At 40.7% G+C, this 12,893-nt stretch overlaps 1 protein-coding gene across 6 annotated transcripts; it reads right to left on the reverse strand.

Annotated features, from left to right (window-relative positions):
- Positions 1-9,353, reverse strand: LOC133506628 (N-acetylaspartate synthetase-like). 6 transcript variants are annotated; one of them, XM_061830948.1, is made up of 6 exons: positions 9,146-9,353; positions 8,923-9,038; positions 8,108-8,251; positions 6,310-6,657; positions 4,761-4,928; positions 1-4,392 (listed from the first exon to the last, which is right to left on the reverse strand). In XM_061830948.1, the coding sequence occupies exons 4-6, from the start codon at positions 6,518-6,520 to the stop codon at positions 4,010-4,012; spliced, it is 762 nt and encodes a 253-aa protein (XP_061686932.1). In that variant the 5' UTR covers positions 6,521-6,657; positions 8,108-8,251; positions 8,923-9,038; positions 9,146-9,353; the 3' UTR covers positions 1-4,009. The 6 variants fall into 6 exon arrangements, with proteins under 6 accessions (XP_061686932.1, XP_061686935.1, XP_061686937.1 ...); XM_061830951.1 differs by having other exon boundaries at positions 6,310-6,514; positions 6,602-6,657; positions 8,923-9,353; XM_061830953.1 differs by lacking the exon at positions 8,108-8,251 and having other exon boundaries at positions 6,310-6,514; positions 6,602-6,657; positions 8,923-9,353.
- Positions 9,354-12,893: the final 3,540 nt, after the last annotated feature.

Here is a 12,893-nt window from a genome sequence, read left to right on the forward strand (position 1 = left end):
TTCATGTCGAAGAAATATTTGGACAACAGCTACTCAGGCAGTATTTCCTAATATGAACCAATATCAGGAAGAAGTGATCTTGCAAACCGCAGATGTGCTGAATGGGCAGTTGCAAACAAAAGTCTGAGTCAGTTGGTTCACTCTCCATAACTGATTTTTCTCACACAATAAATCCAATGCAGTGCACTGGCCGGGTGGGGTGAGGAGGGGGCAGGTGGAGGGAGTCCACAAAAACAAAAAGACATTCTTGACAGCTCGCTTGTGGACAGGAGTTTTGCACTGGCGTAGCCTCTTGAGATCACCTCATTGCCACAGCATGGAAACATGACCTGGCAGTATGTGAAACAGCCAGTGGATGTTTTAAGCAGAAATATTTTCAAACGTCAAGCATGTAGTCATGTGCAGAAATAGGAAAGATGATTAATGAAATAACTCCAGCAAAAGGAACTAAACTCGTGTTATTACAAAAAACATCATGCCTGTTCAACGAAAAAAAAAAAAAATTTGAAACTGAATCAGTGACAGAGCTTCTTTAAAAGTTTACAGACAGAAATTTAATTGAAATTTGGAGTTCACAGGCCAAAAATGCTTTCTTTTTTTTCCTCCCCCTTAATGATACAATAATTCTTGGGTTCCTCTCTCCTCTCTGTCTCCTGTATGCCCCATTTCCTTCTTCGCCACTTTTATCTGACCAGCCGAGCAACGTACCGCAATTTCCGGCCTACAAGCCGTGACTTTTTCATATGCTTTCAACCCTGCGGTTTATGCGGTGATGTGGCTAATTTGTGCATTTTTTTCTAACGGCCGCAAGGGGGCACTCAAGCAGTAAAGGTAAAAATGAGACCGGTGGAATATATATGCCAAGGAAGTGACTTTTACTGGGCCTGTTAGCCCTCCACTAGCGTTAGTGCTGTGCTAGCGTGTTGCTGCTGTGTTACTGCCGTGTCTCAATGATATTTACCGGTAAATTTTATTTTAACCAGTCCTGTTCGCGTTAGTGCTATCTTTAGTGCGATGCTAACGTTAGCACTAGCGTTAGTCTCTGTATACCGTCTTTCTTTGTGAATAGCTCATGTTTCAATGTGGGTTTCAATGTAGGCACTTGCGGCTTTTACATACCTGTAGCGTATGTATATACCAAATGGCATTTCCATTACAAATGTGCTTGGTGAGGCTTGTAACCAGTTGCGTTGCGTAGGCCGGGAATTACGGTAGTTTCTTCGGCGTGTCTTGGGACATCCCCCGGGATCTCCTCCCGGTGGGACGTGCCCAGAACACTTCACCAGGGGGACGTCCCGGAGGCATCCGAACCATATACAGTACATGGGCCACCTTATCTGGCTCCTCTCAATGCCAAGGAGCAGCAGATGAATTCTGATCCCCTCCAAGATGTCCAAGCTTCTCACCCTATCTCTCACGGAGAGCATTTCAGCCACTTGTATCCATGAGCTTGTTCTTTCTGTTACAAACCCCAGCTGGTGACCCCACCAGAGACGTAAAGCCCCAGACAGCTCGGCTCTTGGGATCATCGGGATACACAAACCCCTCCCCAGGGATGTAACTCCACACCTCCAAATGATAACATGACGGCTCTGGCAGGGGAATTTGTCATCATGTATTATCATATTCTCAGCATTATTACCAAAAAATTATTGTCCTCAACTGAACAATTTAACAGTCAGTACACAAGCATGAGAAATGCTAAAACAGCTAGTTCATTCTCCAAAAAGAGTACAATACACAAAACAAAGTAGTAGCCATTAAATCACTTCTAAAAAAAAAAAAAAAAGGGTCATTTTTCTAAATTGACTGTTACTGTTGACTCATAGCAATCGGTACGTGCCAGGAGAAAGAGTGCTTTATGAACAGAGAAGATCTGACGTTTGGAATAATTTCAAACTTTAAAAACAAGCTGAAGTGTAAAGTACCTTTTGGAAAGTACAACTGGCTTAAGTTGCGTCTTCACGTCTGTTAGTTAAACATTGGTGGCGAATTGAATAGAGGCTACCAAGTCTAGTTAGAATGACTGTAATCCATTTACAGGTGGTCTGGGTAGAGGAAGGATGGAAACAGCCACAGGTGCTCTTTCAATCACTTTATGGAACAAATGGAGACAGAATACAGAAAAGTCAACCGTATTCTTAGTTGACCTGCTGACGACCTCAACAAACCCCATCACTCTGCATACACCGTCTGAACGTCCACATATCCTAATTTATACATCATCCATCCATTTTCTTCAACACTTATCCTCACGAGGGTCGCGGGGAGTGCTGGAGCCTATCCCAGCTGTCAACGGGCAGGAGCGGGGTACACCCTGAACTGGTTGCCAGCCAATCGCAGGGCACATAAAGACAAACAGCCGCACTCACAATCACACCTAGCAGCAATTTAGAGTGTCCAATTAATGTTGCATGTTTTTGGGATGTGGGAGGAAACCGGAGTGCCCAGAGGAAACCCACGCAGGCACAGGGAGAACATGCAAACTTCACACAGGTGGGTCTGGGATTGAACCCGGGACCTCAGAACTGTAAGGACAACGCTTTACCAGCTGATCCACCGTGCTACCCATTTATATATTATTCAACCTGAATTAAACAACTAAACTGTGGCAGTTGTTTTTGGTAGTAAAGAAAAAAATAATTGCTCTAAGCAAATACCTGGAGTCACTGCTTGAAAAAAAAAGTCTAAAACCTTGGGGTGCTGATCGATTCAGATCTGACTTTCAGCAGTCCTTCCATATAAATCATCAAAAATAACCTTCTACTACCTGAATGCTACCATGTTCCAAACAGACCAGGAGAAGTTGAGCCATGTTTTTATCTCAAGTAGATTTGACGATTGTAATACTCTTCTGACTGGACTTCCTCGAAAGAGCATTAAACAGCTGAGCCTCATTCAGAACACAGGAGCTTGAGAACAAAAAGATCAGAGCTTATTCTGATTCTGGGTTCCAGTCAAATAGACATAAGTCAGGAAAGTGCTTTAAAAATGAGCAGGATGGAGGAGGAATTCAAGAAATTTAAATCTATTCTAGGCCGCGTGTGTTTTATCACAATTGTTCTTGTGTAAAATGTTCTCTAAGTGTGGAATGGGCCTCATTCACTAATAAGTGCAAAAGTGTGCTTACTCTGCACATAAATGGAGCCTGTAGACAAAACCACCATCCGAGTCATGACGTGTCTCCCGGTAGATGTCTTTGGACTACCTTGCGTGAACCAGAATTCATTCCAAATGGCGAGCTTGTGCTCTAGAACTGCAGTCTGCATAAATTGTGCCTCTATTTCCCTTTAAAAGTACATTCATTTGAAGCACTTCAGCCAATGAACAGAGCATTCAAGTTAAAAGAGATGGCTCCAAAGCATAAATAATTTTCTTTATAAATTGAGGAAAAATATTTTCTTTTTCTTTGTGTTTCCTTTTCTTTCTTTTTTGCACTAAGAATACAGGACATTGTATGTGCCACTAGTAATCAAAATACACTATTCTAGTTATTGTGTCCATACAATAAGATAAAATTTAGAACACAGCCATTTTTGTCAATATCACCTTCTGCTGATCACCAAAATTAACATTACAACTAGCCCCACAATGGCGGCATACGTCATGTGACCAAACCTCAGAATTTTATTTCGGGGAGTTACAATAAAATCAAGGGGGGGCACTGAAAAGGTTTTCATAGCCAATTTTTCAAATGTTTGACCTCCACATATTAGGGCATATATTAAAACAGAGCCAATTAAAAGGTATTATTTAATCCTGCAAACATGCTTAAAAAAAGAGTCGGTATAGATTGTAGATTTTACCTTGCAAGACTGGCTGTACCAATAGTGCATTTTTTTACACGTTTGAAAACCAGAAATGCTCTTTTTTTAAACTATTTTAAAGACAAAATGTCACACTTGAGCAAAGATGATGATAGTGTCGTTATCTTGTAAAATTTTCCAGTTATGATAAGGACAAAAGTGAACTGTTATTGTTTTTCACTTGTTTTTGTCTCTCAGAGGGGTTAGTGTCCATTTAAAGGGATATTTTTCACGTCCAGTCTGTAGTGATGATGGCAGACTCTATAGAATATTCTCTCCAGTAAGGACTGTGTTGCACCATGTGGCACGTATCCATTTGTGATCCCACTACATTGGAATCCCAGACGCTGGTAGAGCTGGTGCGCAGCGGGTGAGTAGGCTGTGGTTCCCAAGACAACAGTGGCGTATCCCTGAGTTAGGGCAAACTCCAGAACTTTAAATCCAAGCGCCATGCCCACACCGCACCGCCGATACCTGCGGTCAACTGACATCCGCTTCAGCTCAGCAAAACCTTCTGTTTTGTGGCCATCTGCTGCTACAATACCTATCACTTGGCCATCTAGCGTTGCAACCCAAAGGCGGGAATCTGATGGAGAGAACACAGAATTGCAGAAGTAAAAATAAAAACAAAAAAATTGAAAATATTTGCAGCATTCACAAATCATGAATAATGTAGCTACATTTCATTTGTCTGAAAACTCACTCCAGTTTACTACTCTTATTTCCTCAAAATGAGGTTTCAATAGTCTTTTGTCTGCTTTATCAGCAGCAAAGTGGATCAAAAATAGTCTTCAATCAGAGTTAGATTCATGAAAAAAAATTGCATTCATTACATGACATTTTACATTTAGAGTTTTGTTCACAGTATAAAATGTCTGTGATACCTGCAAATGACTTTTTAAAATGATTTTTCATCTAATTTTGCATTTTTGAGGCACAAAAAGTGGTACTTGCCTGGTGATTTCGTGTAAAACTCTTCAATGTGACCCATGTCAGAGCTCATGGCTTTTTCCAAATAACCATGAATCACTCGCCGGCTGCAGAAGTAACGTCCACACAGCACAACTGCAGGGAGGAGTGCTATCACCCACCAGCACGTTGTGATCACTAAACCGACAGCTGCTTAAAAAAAAAAGATAAGGGCAGAAGTATGAATGAAAACATTTACATATATTGGATTATCTTTTCTCCTTGGCTACCAAATATGCTGGGAGAATTTTGAAATGGAAAAGTGAGTAGGAAGTACAGGAATACATAAAAGATGAATGCTATGCAAAATTCTGAACCGGGGTACACACCTACAGATTTTTAAGATCATTGATTTTTTTTTTTTTTAATTTAAACCACAGACCCCCCACATCCTGTAAATAAATTTTAAAAAATCATCTTTGCTTTTTGCTTTCCTAGGACCATATTCTCTCATGCATAAGAAGGAAAAACATGATTTTTTTGGCCATGCAAATTCTCCCATCGACTTAACTCTCATTTAAACACCTTAATGTCAGGTGCGTGATCTGCTGTAGGAAGTCTAATGACTCCAGAAGGTGCAATATCATCGTCCAATATGCTAACAGTGGCATACATCTCTACAAATCAACTCCACAGAGATGTTTTGGGGCAAGTCCTCTTTCAAAAAAGGGTAGGTTCTTGAGCACCTTGTAGTGGCCCTGTGTGCACATGCCTGACCAATACTGTACATTGATTTGAAGGTTTGAGCTCTTCAGCCACACCAATCACACCTGCGCCTTACAAGTGCTTAATAAAGTACCAAGCCAATGGTTTTCAATAATCTAGCGCAAGGCATGCCTGACATTTGAGAGCTAGCATGGTACCATAGATCAGGTCAGAGGTCACAGCCTGACAGAGCTTTAAAGAACAAGAGTTACTAGAATAATACAAAAAGAAAAAGCTTGGCTAACTCTTAGCTAGTCTGATAGGTACATTTTGGGTATAAATGCCTCGTCATTTGTTTTCCTGTGATAAATAACTTGTGAAACATGTTAGACTAACTCAAGACAACCAATTAATTGCTCCCCTGTAATCTGGCAAGAGTGCGAGCTTCATGTTGCTTCCTAATTGGCTGTCGTCCCAGTTGAGTCTGTGGCTCAGCCAAACTCGCTGTTGATCGCATACAAAAAGATTTGGGATTGTAAATGTTCAACAGGAGTGACATTCACAATTATCAACCTCGAATGATTTCAGAGCAAATTGGGGAGACAGAGAGAGAAAAACGTCACACACCCCCCACACAACATGATAATTGCTCAGGCCATTATTTCTGTCACATCTGAGATGGGGTCGTGGCTATTGGGAGGCAAACGTTGAAATATTTTGTTACGTATGTATCCTGCTTGAGACCATCATGCCACTTGATGAATGTGAAGAACAATGTTTGATCCCAAAAGGAACTATATATCTTGAACACAACCTTCTCTTGTTGACAAGAAATGCTTTCAAAGATAAAGATTGTAAGTGAGATAAATATATTGAGTGAAGTGTGTACCTGCCACTGTGAAATAGAGCAGGAGGCTCTCAGGATGATGTCTCAAGCCTCTGAAGGCCGTGTCAGATATCATCTCCATCATTCCTTCGCAAAAGATCCGTTGTACGTGCACTTCATCCTCCGGCTCAAACTCATGCACGACAATAGTTGGTTTTGTGTTTTTTCCATTTAGAATTTTAGTGGCCGCACTGTCCAACAATTTTTCCTGCATAGCAAGTTTTTACTGTTGATTTTAAAAGGTTCCACAGTTTACTTTTTTTTTTTCTCATTTTTCTTCTGCTTGTTTCCTTACTTAGCTAAATAAACTAAATATTTGAAGTCTCATTCAAAACAAGAAGGGCAGGCTCTCTGGAAGGAAAGTAAAAATAAATTCATTAGAAGTGTGTTGTTACAAAAAACAAAAACATTGCACAATAATTTACTGTAATGTGTTTTTGAAGTGACAGAAGGGCAGCAACTCAGCACCCTTTGCTACAATTTCAAAAGAATTCTCCAGTATACCCGCTTCACTCGGGTTGGGCATCGAGAATTCACTGATTGGAACTGGGACGAGCATCTCAGTTCTCCCGGAACTGTTCAAATTAAAACATTTCTTGTCCCAGTTTCGATGCCGAGAGACAAAAGAATAAAGACAACCAAGAAGAACGCAGAAAAAAATTTAACGGCAGCTGCAAATTGAAGTGTCTTAATTCTGTTCAAATTCATTCTCAGTGCAACACTTGGAATAAGATTTTGTACAAAGGAGGCTTTCGCGATGTTTAGAGAAGTCTGACGCCTTCCTTCCTGCCCCAAGCCTCGGCCTACACCCCACGGGACTTAAGTCAAGTCAAGCTGGCTGAGTGAAATAAGAACACCAAGAATGCCAACATTGAGCTAGCTATAAAAATAAACAGTAGGTTGTACTTTTAAACTGATTGTTTTTAGCGTTTAGTCTTCACACCAATGGAAGAGGCAACGACAGAAGGAAAAAAAACAAAAACTTAACATTGAATTAAGACTTCACCAAAGAACAAACTAGCAATTTTACATCACAATGAGTTGTGACCAAAAAAAAAAAAATCATACAAAAAGTTAAAACATTAACTTTGTGTGTCATCGGTACGCTAGGTAAAGGAATAAACGTTTTTGGTTCCATTCGTCACTCATTTTTGCCTTCTGGATGTTCTTTCATTTTTGTAAAACGGGAAGTCATGTTAAAACGTGCACACACAAACATCCATCCATTTTCTGAGCCGCTTATCCTCACAAGGGTCACAGGAGCACTGTATTCCAGCTGTAAGAGGGCAGGAGGCGGGGTACACCATGAAATGGTTGCCAACCAATCGCGGGGAACATAGTGAGAGGCAAACATTTGCACTCTCAATCACACCTAGGGGCAATTTAAAGTCCTTCATGAACGCATGAATGTATGTTTTTGGGATGTGGGAAGAAACCGGAGTGCCTCGAGAAAACCCACATAGGCACAGGGAGAACATGCATTCTTCACAAAGGCTGGGCCGGGATTTGAACCCCGGTCCTCAGGACTGTGAGGCCAAGGCTCTACAGGTTCTCCACTGTGCCACCGTGATAAACAGTCACAAATAATTTTAACAATAAAATACTGAACTTTTTGCCGAAACATTAATAAATGAATATGAAGTCAATTGGGTTACTTCCAGACACTTCCTTTTAATTCATAGGTTTGAGATTGAGACTGGTTAAAAAGAACCACGTTGAATGTTCGTTTTAGTCTATGTTTTGGGCTTCTCAGAAAATGGATGTTCATAATTTGGACACACTTTATTGAAACCATGCAAACCTTTTTTGAACAGGACCCCAAAAAGAATCTGAATCAAAATGAGGAAGTGGAATCGGGATCGGAATTGCTGAAATTCAAACGATGCCCAATCCTGCACATCATGGGAGGCCACGCAGACTTTGACGCTCACACCCAAAACAAATCCTAAAACATGTTGAAAGCAGTTGTCAACCCAAAATACCCACCAATAACAAGGAGATACGTTTCGTCCACTAGTGGGAGCCGTAACCCACCATATCTAATAATAATTGCTGAAGCTGTTTTTGCCTTACAATATATTGCATCTAATTTACAATATTCACACGACTGCAATTAATGTGACTGGAACGTGAACATCAATTTAAACATGAATAAAATGTCACAATGCTATGTGCACGCAAAGGAGCGCAAGTCATTACTGTACATTGCTGTACCTGATTCAGTTTAAATCGTGCTATACTGGATCTGATTCCGTTCGAATGCATTTGCACTGTAATTTACATACCATGTACAAATAAGTGTTTGGTGCCGCTACCCTTTTCATGGAAAAGAAGCCACTGGTTTGGCTAGAGTGTGCCTTCATTATGTGTAATTATTATCTTGTCACAGATGTGTTCTTAAAAAAAAGAGAGAGAGAGAGAATTATTGATGATAAAGTTCTTGTCCTATATGAGACTAAAAACCACACAATTCAGTGTACTATAGAATGGTTGGCATGCTCTTGGCTGTCACACGTGTGTAGCTACGTCAGAGGTTTTGTATTTACTGGAAACAGTCATAGCCGACTTTAACTACAAGCATTTTTTTTTCAATAATAATAAGTAAATTGTACTTACAGGTTGCAATAATGTTTAAAAAAGCCTCTCCTGGGACATGAAGATCACTGATTGCTTGCGTCCTATCTGGAACAGTTCCTTCTCAGAGAAGAGTTTGTGAGCGACATCTGCAAATACTTTTAACACTTCGTCATGTGCTTTCTTTGCACTGCCAGTTACACAATTACATCACCTCAAAGCTGCAGTCCCATTTGAAATATCCAAATAATGCAGGTGAACTCACTTGAAAAGAGACTTCCCTTCCTTTTCATTGATACCAGTGGGAAGAAAACTAAAATAAAGTTTCACACGCAAACATTTGTTTACCACACCAAAACTTGCAGCTTGTCAGGGCGTAGCCTCGAATGTCAACTGTCAGATAAAACACCTTTATCTTTAAAAAAAAAAAAAAAAAAAAAGGCAAATTCATGTGCAGTTGACTGGGACCCATTTTGTCAGGTTGGGAAATAATTTCACTAATTCTTATTGAACTGGTGGCTTCCATTGATTACTTAATATTCATACATTTCTTTGCATGTGTCCTTGAACCCTTTGATCTGCAACATGGATCCAAAGTGATCCAGTTGAGTTTTTTTATTTTCTAAATCTTTGCAATGCGTTAATTAAATTCTTCAGTATTCATCATACACTGTATATCCTTTTTTGTTGTTTGTTTTGACCAAATAACATTTTTGTAAAACTTCCAAAAAGTATTTGCAATGTACAACTACAATGTGTTTCCGTGTGTGTGTGTGTGTTTTGTTTTAACTTTTATTCATGTCTCATTTTGGAAATTGTATATTTTATCTGTACCAAATATTCCGTCTTTTTATCTGATTACACTGCCCTGGCGGTATTTTTCCAGTGAGTCGATACCCATTGTGCTAATTCTGTCTGGTATTATCTGCTTTATGGTTGTTGAGAATGTTTTGGGGGGGGGGTTGTGATATGTGATTAATAACTGATGATATTGGGGCATGTGTTGGAAAATGTATGTTTTATTTACCAAATGCTACTTCTATCAGTTTCAGACAACCTTCACAGGCTTTATTGTTATATTGTGACTACCATCTCTTTCCCGGTCATACTGTGCGTGTTATTTGTTCCTAGTCATGTTGTGACTGCTAGTGCAGCTGGATGAAGTTAATTGTTTGCTTTCTTTTTCTTTCCCTCTCACTTTAATGAAGGGTCTTTTTTTTTGGTCTGCGCTCCAGTAAGGGGTGACAAATCGTAAGACTTGTACCTATTCCTCTCTTTGCAAAGACTCTACTTTTGTTTTGTTTTTGTTTTTTGTAATAAAAAGACAAGATCACTTTCTTACTTATGGTGTTGGAAAAATATTTTTAAAATGTAAAGATTCTTCGGGGTTTAAAATTGTGGCAGAAGTAGCCATGGCTCCTTCACCATGATGCCATGCCTGCTCGCAATTGTCATGATCCTGCCGCTTCAGCGCGAGCTGTGCGGCTGTGGTGATTGGGAGGCAAACACCTGTGCCTCATGCGGCCTGATCATCCCCCGTATATATAGGACCCGGTGACGACTGGTCGGCCGCCAGTTCGTTGAGCTTTATGTCCCGTTCCAGCACCCTCGTATTCCTGACTGAACCTGTGTGTACCGACCTTCGTCCGTTCTCTGACCAACCTTGTAAGCCTGATTCCTTGACACTTCTGCCTGCGTTGATTGTTTCCCCGTGTACCGACTACTGCCTGCCCACTCATCTGCTCTTTTCGCCCGACGCCCCAACAACCGCTGCTGCACCGGACTGCCTGCTCGATCCCCGATCTCGGCATACAATAAACGTGTCTCTTCTTGAACTACCTTGCGTCTTCCGAGTTCCTGCATTTGGGTCCTACCTCTCGTTCCGATGGGACGTGACAGCAATGCCTTGAGCAGCTGACGGTTCCTGCCCAAGAAAAAGATTACTGTGCTACAGCAAAGTCTCTACTCACCTGACTTGACAATGTTTGTTTTTGTTTTCTTTCTTTAGCATGAAGAGGTGATGACACCTTTTTCAACTTGGGATTTAAAGACGAGAATGACATCTAAATGGCAACAACAATGAAGCTGCAGAGAAATTCTTCCAGATGTAAAAGCTTGTATATTGTGGGTATTTTCTCTCCTGCTGTTAAGGGGGGGCTTGATCGATATGTGGAGGGGAATGAGGAAATAATTAATTTTCATTGCTTCAATAACCTTACAAGAGAAAAATATAATATAATAGACGTTTGTCATCCTCACATGGTCTATGATTGTCCAACTTTCATGGCTGTATGGTTTGGCTTCATCAACAGGTGACTGGCTTCCATCAAAGGATAATTATTGAATTATTTATTAAAAATTTAAATGATTTCTTTTTTTTTTTTTTTTTTCAGTATTCACCGAAACCTGGCTTTAAAACAGGACTGTGTGACTTTTTTGTATCAACTGTATAACATTGTTAGTAAAATGAGTTGAGTTATGTGGAGTTCCCACAATCTAAGGGTTTTCGACACAACAAAGCAATTTTGCCAATACTTTGAATGAAGACGCCATAAATAAACACCAGGCATCAACTCTTTCCCTGTCGGATCAAAACTTTAACTGTGGCTCAGCGACATCATCCACAAAAAGATACAGTTTATCCTTCTGTGGAACAAAGGGATTGAGCCAATGAATTCAACTGTGTTCACAGTCATTTCTACCGCATGAAAATAGACTGCAGCAGTGACGACAGAAAGTGGGGGGTATGAGGAGCAGGACAAATGGCGCGGAGTGACTCAGATATGAAAACTCCATAAAAGTCGGTTGAAAGGAATACAGTATATATATATATACACACAGTGTATACAAAAAAATCCCCATTAGACCAGTCCAAGCCCGCCTGTGACATGAGGGTGGGATTGGTTGGAGTCTATATTTAACCGTGGTGACGTGTGTTATTTGCGATGCACGGAAAGTGATACAGGAACAAATGTGAGAATGGAAGGAGGGGTGCTTTGATAAAATTGGAGCAGGAGACAAAATGGAAGGAAACTGAAATTCCAGAGTTAAGTTAGTTTTAGCTGTAGGTATGAAACTTGCTGGTTGTCTCAGAGATGAAGCAGTTATACTTGGACTCCATTATTAATAAAGACCTAGCCATCCATATAAGGCTTGAAATTCTTTCGCATAACAAAGTGTAATACAAACAGTGATGAACAGCTCGCACGGTTACCCTTAGTAAGAACGAACACTATAGAAAATGAACTCCGCAAGCACTCTGTTTCCGACAATACATACTCCTTCAGTTAATTGAAGACCAAAGGATGGTCGGTCTATTTGTGCCCTATGATTGACTGTCGGACAGTTTTTGAGTATGCCTGGCTCTCGTCCAAAGTCTACTGCGATAACACCCGTGACTCAGAAAATTGATGGGTGAATGGTTTTAGGTTTTATCATTGCAGTTGGCATGTGCAGTAGTAAGCAATTGCATCATCATTCACGACTGTGTTTCTCCTACTGTATTTGGTCAATCTCGTAACTTTCTTCTTCTTCTTCTTTTCCTTTCGGCTTGTCCCGTTAGGGGTCGCCACAGCGTGTCATCTTTTGCCATCTTAGCCTATCTCCTGCATCTTCCTCTCTAACCCCAACTGCCCTCATGTCTTCCCTCACCACATCCATAAACCTTCTCTTTGGTCTTCCTCTCGCTCTTTTGCCTGGGAGCTCCATCCTCAGCATCCTTCTACCAATATACTCACTCTCTCGCCTCTGAACATGTCCAAACCATCGAAGTCTGCTCTCTCGAATCTTGTCTCCAAAACATCCAGCTTTGGCTGTCCCTCTAATGAGCTCATTTCTAATCCTATCCAACCTGGTCACTCCGAGCGAGAACCTCAACATCTTCATTTCTGCCACCTCCAGTTCAGATTCCTGTTGTTTCCTCAGTGCCACTGTCTCTAATCCGTACATCATGGCCGGCCTCACCACTGTTTTGTAAACTTTGCCCTTCATCCTAGCAGACACTCTTCTGTCAC

Source organism: Syngnathoides biaculeatus, chromosome 9 (assembly GCF_019802595.1).
Source record: "Syngnathoides biaculeatus isolate LvHL_M chromosome 9, ASM1980259v1, whole genome shotgun sequence".
In the NCBI taxonomy this organism is placed as follows: Eukaryota; Metazoa; Chordata; class Actinopteri; order Syngnathiformes; family Syngnathidae; genus Syngnathoides; species Syngnathoides biaculeatus.

Bases quoted from the DNA above. Each gene is read 5' to 3' on its own strand.
- LOC133506628 (XM_061830948.1), bottom strand. From the start codon at position 6,520: ATGCAGGAAAAATTGTTGGACAGTGCGGCCACTAAAATTCTAAATGGA. The intron at 4,929-6,309 runs GTACACACTTCA...TTTTTTTTTAAG, and splicing joins GCTCTATTTCACAGTGGCAG to CAGCTGTCGGTTTAGTGATC. The intron at 4,393-4,760 runs GCAAGTACCACT...TCTCTCCATCAG, and splicing joins GTTTTACACGAAATCACCAG to ATTCCCGCCTTTGGGTTGCA.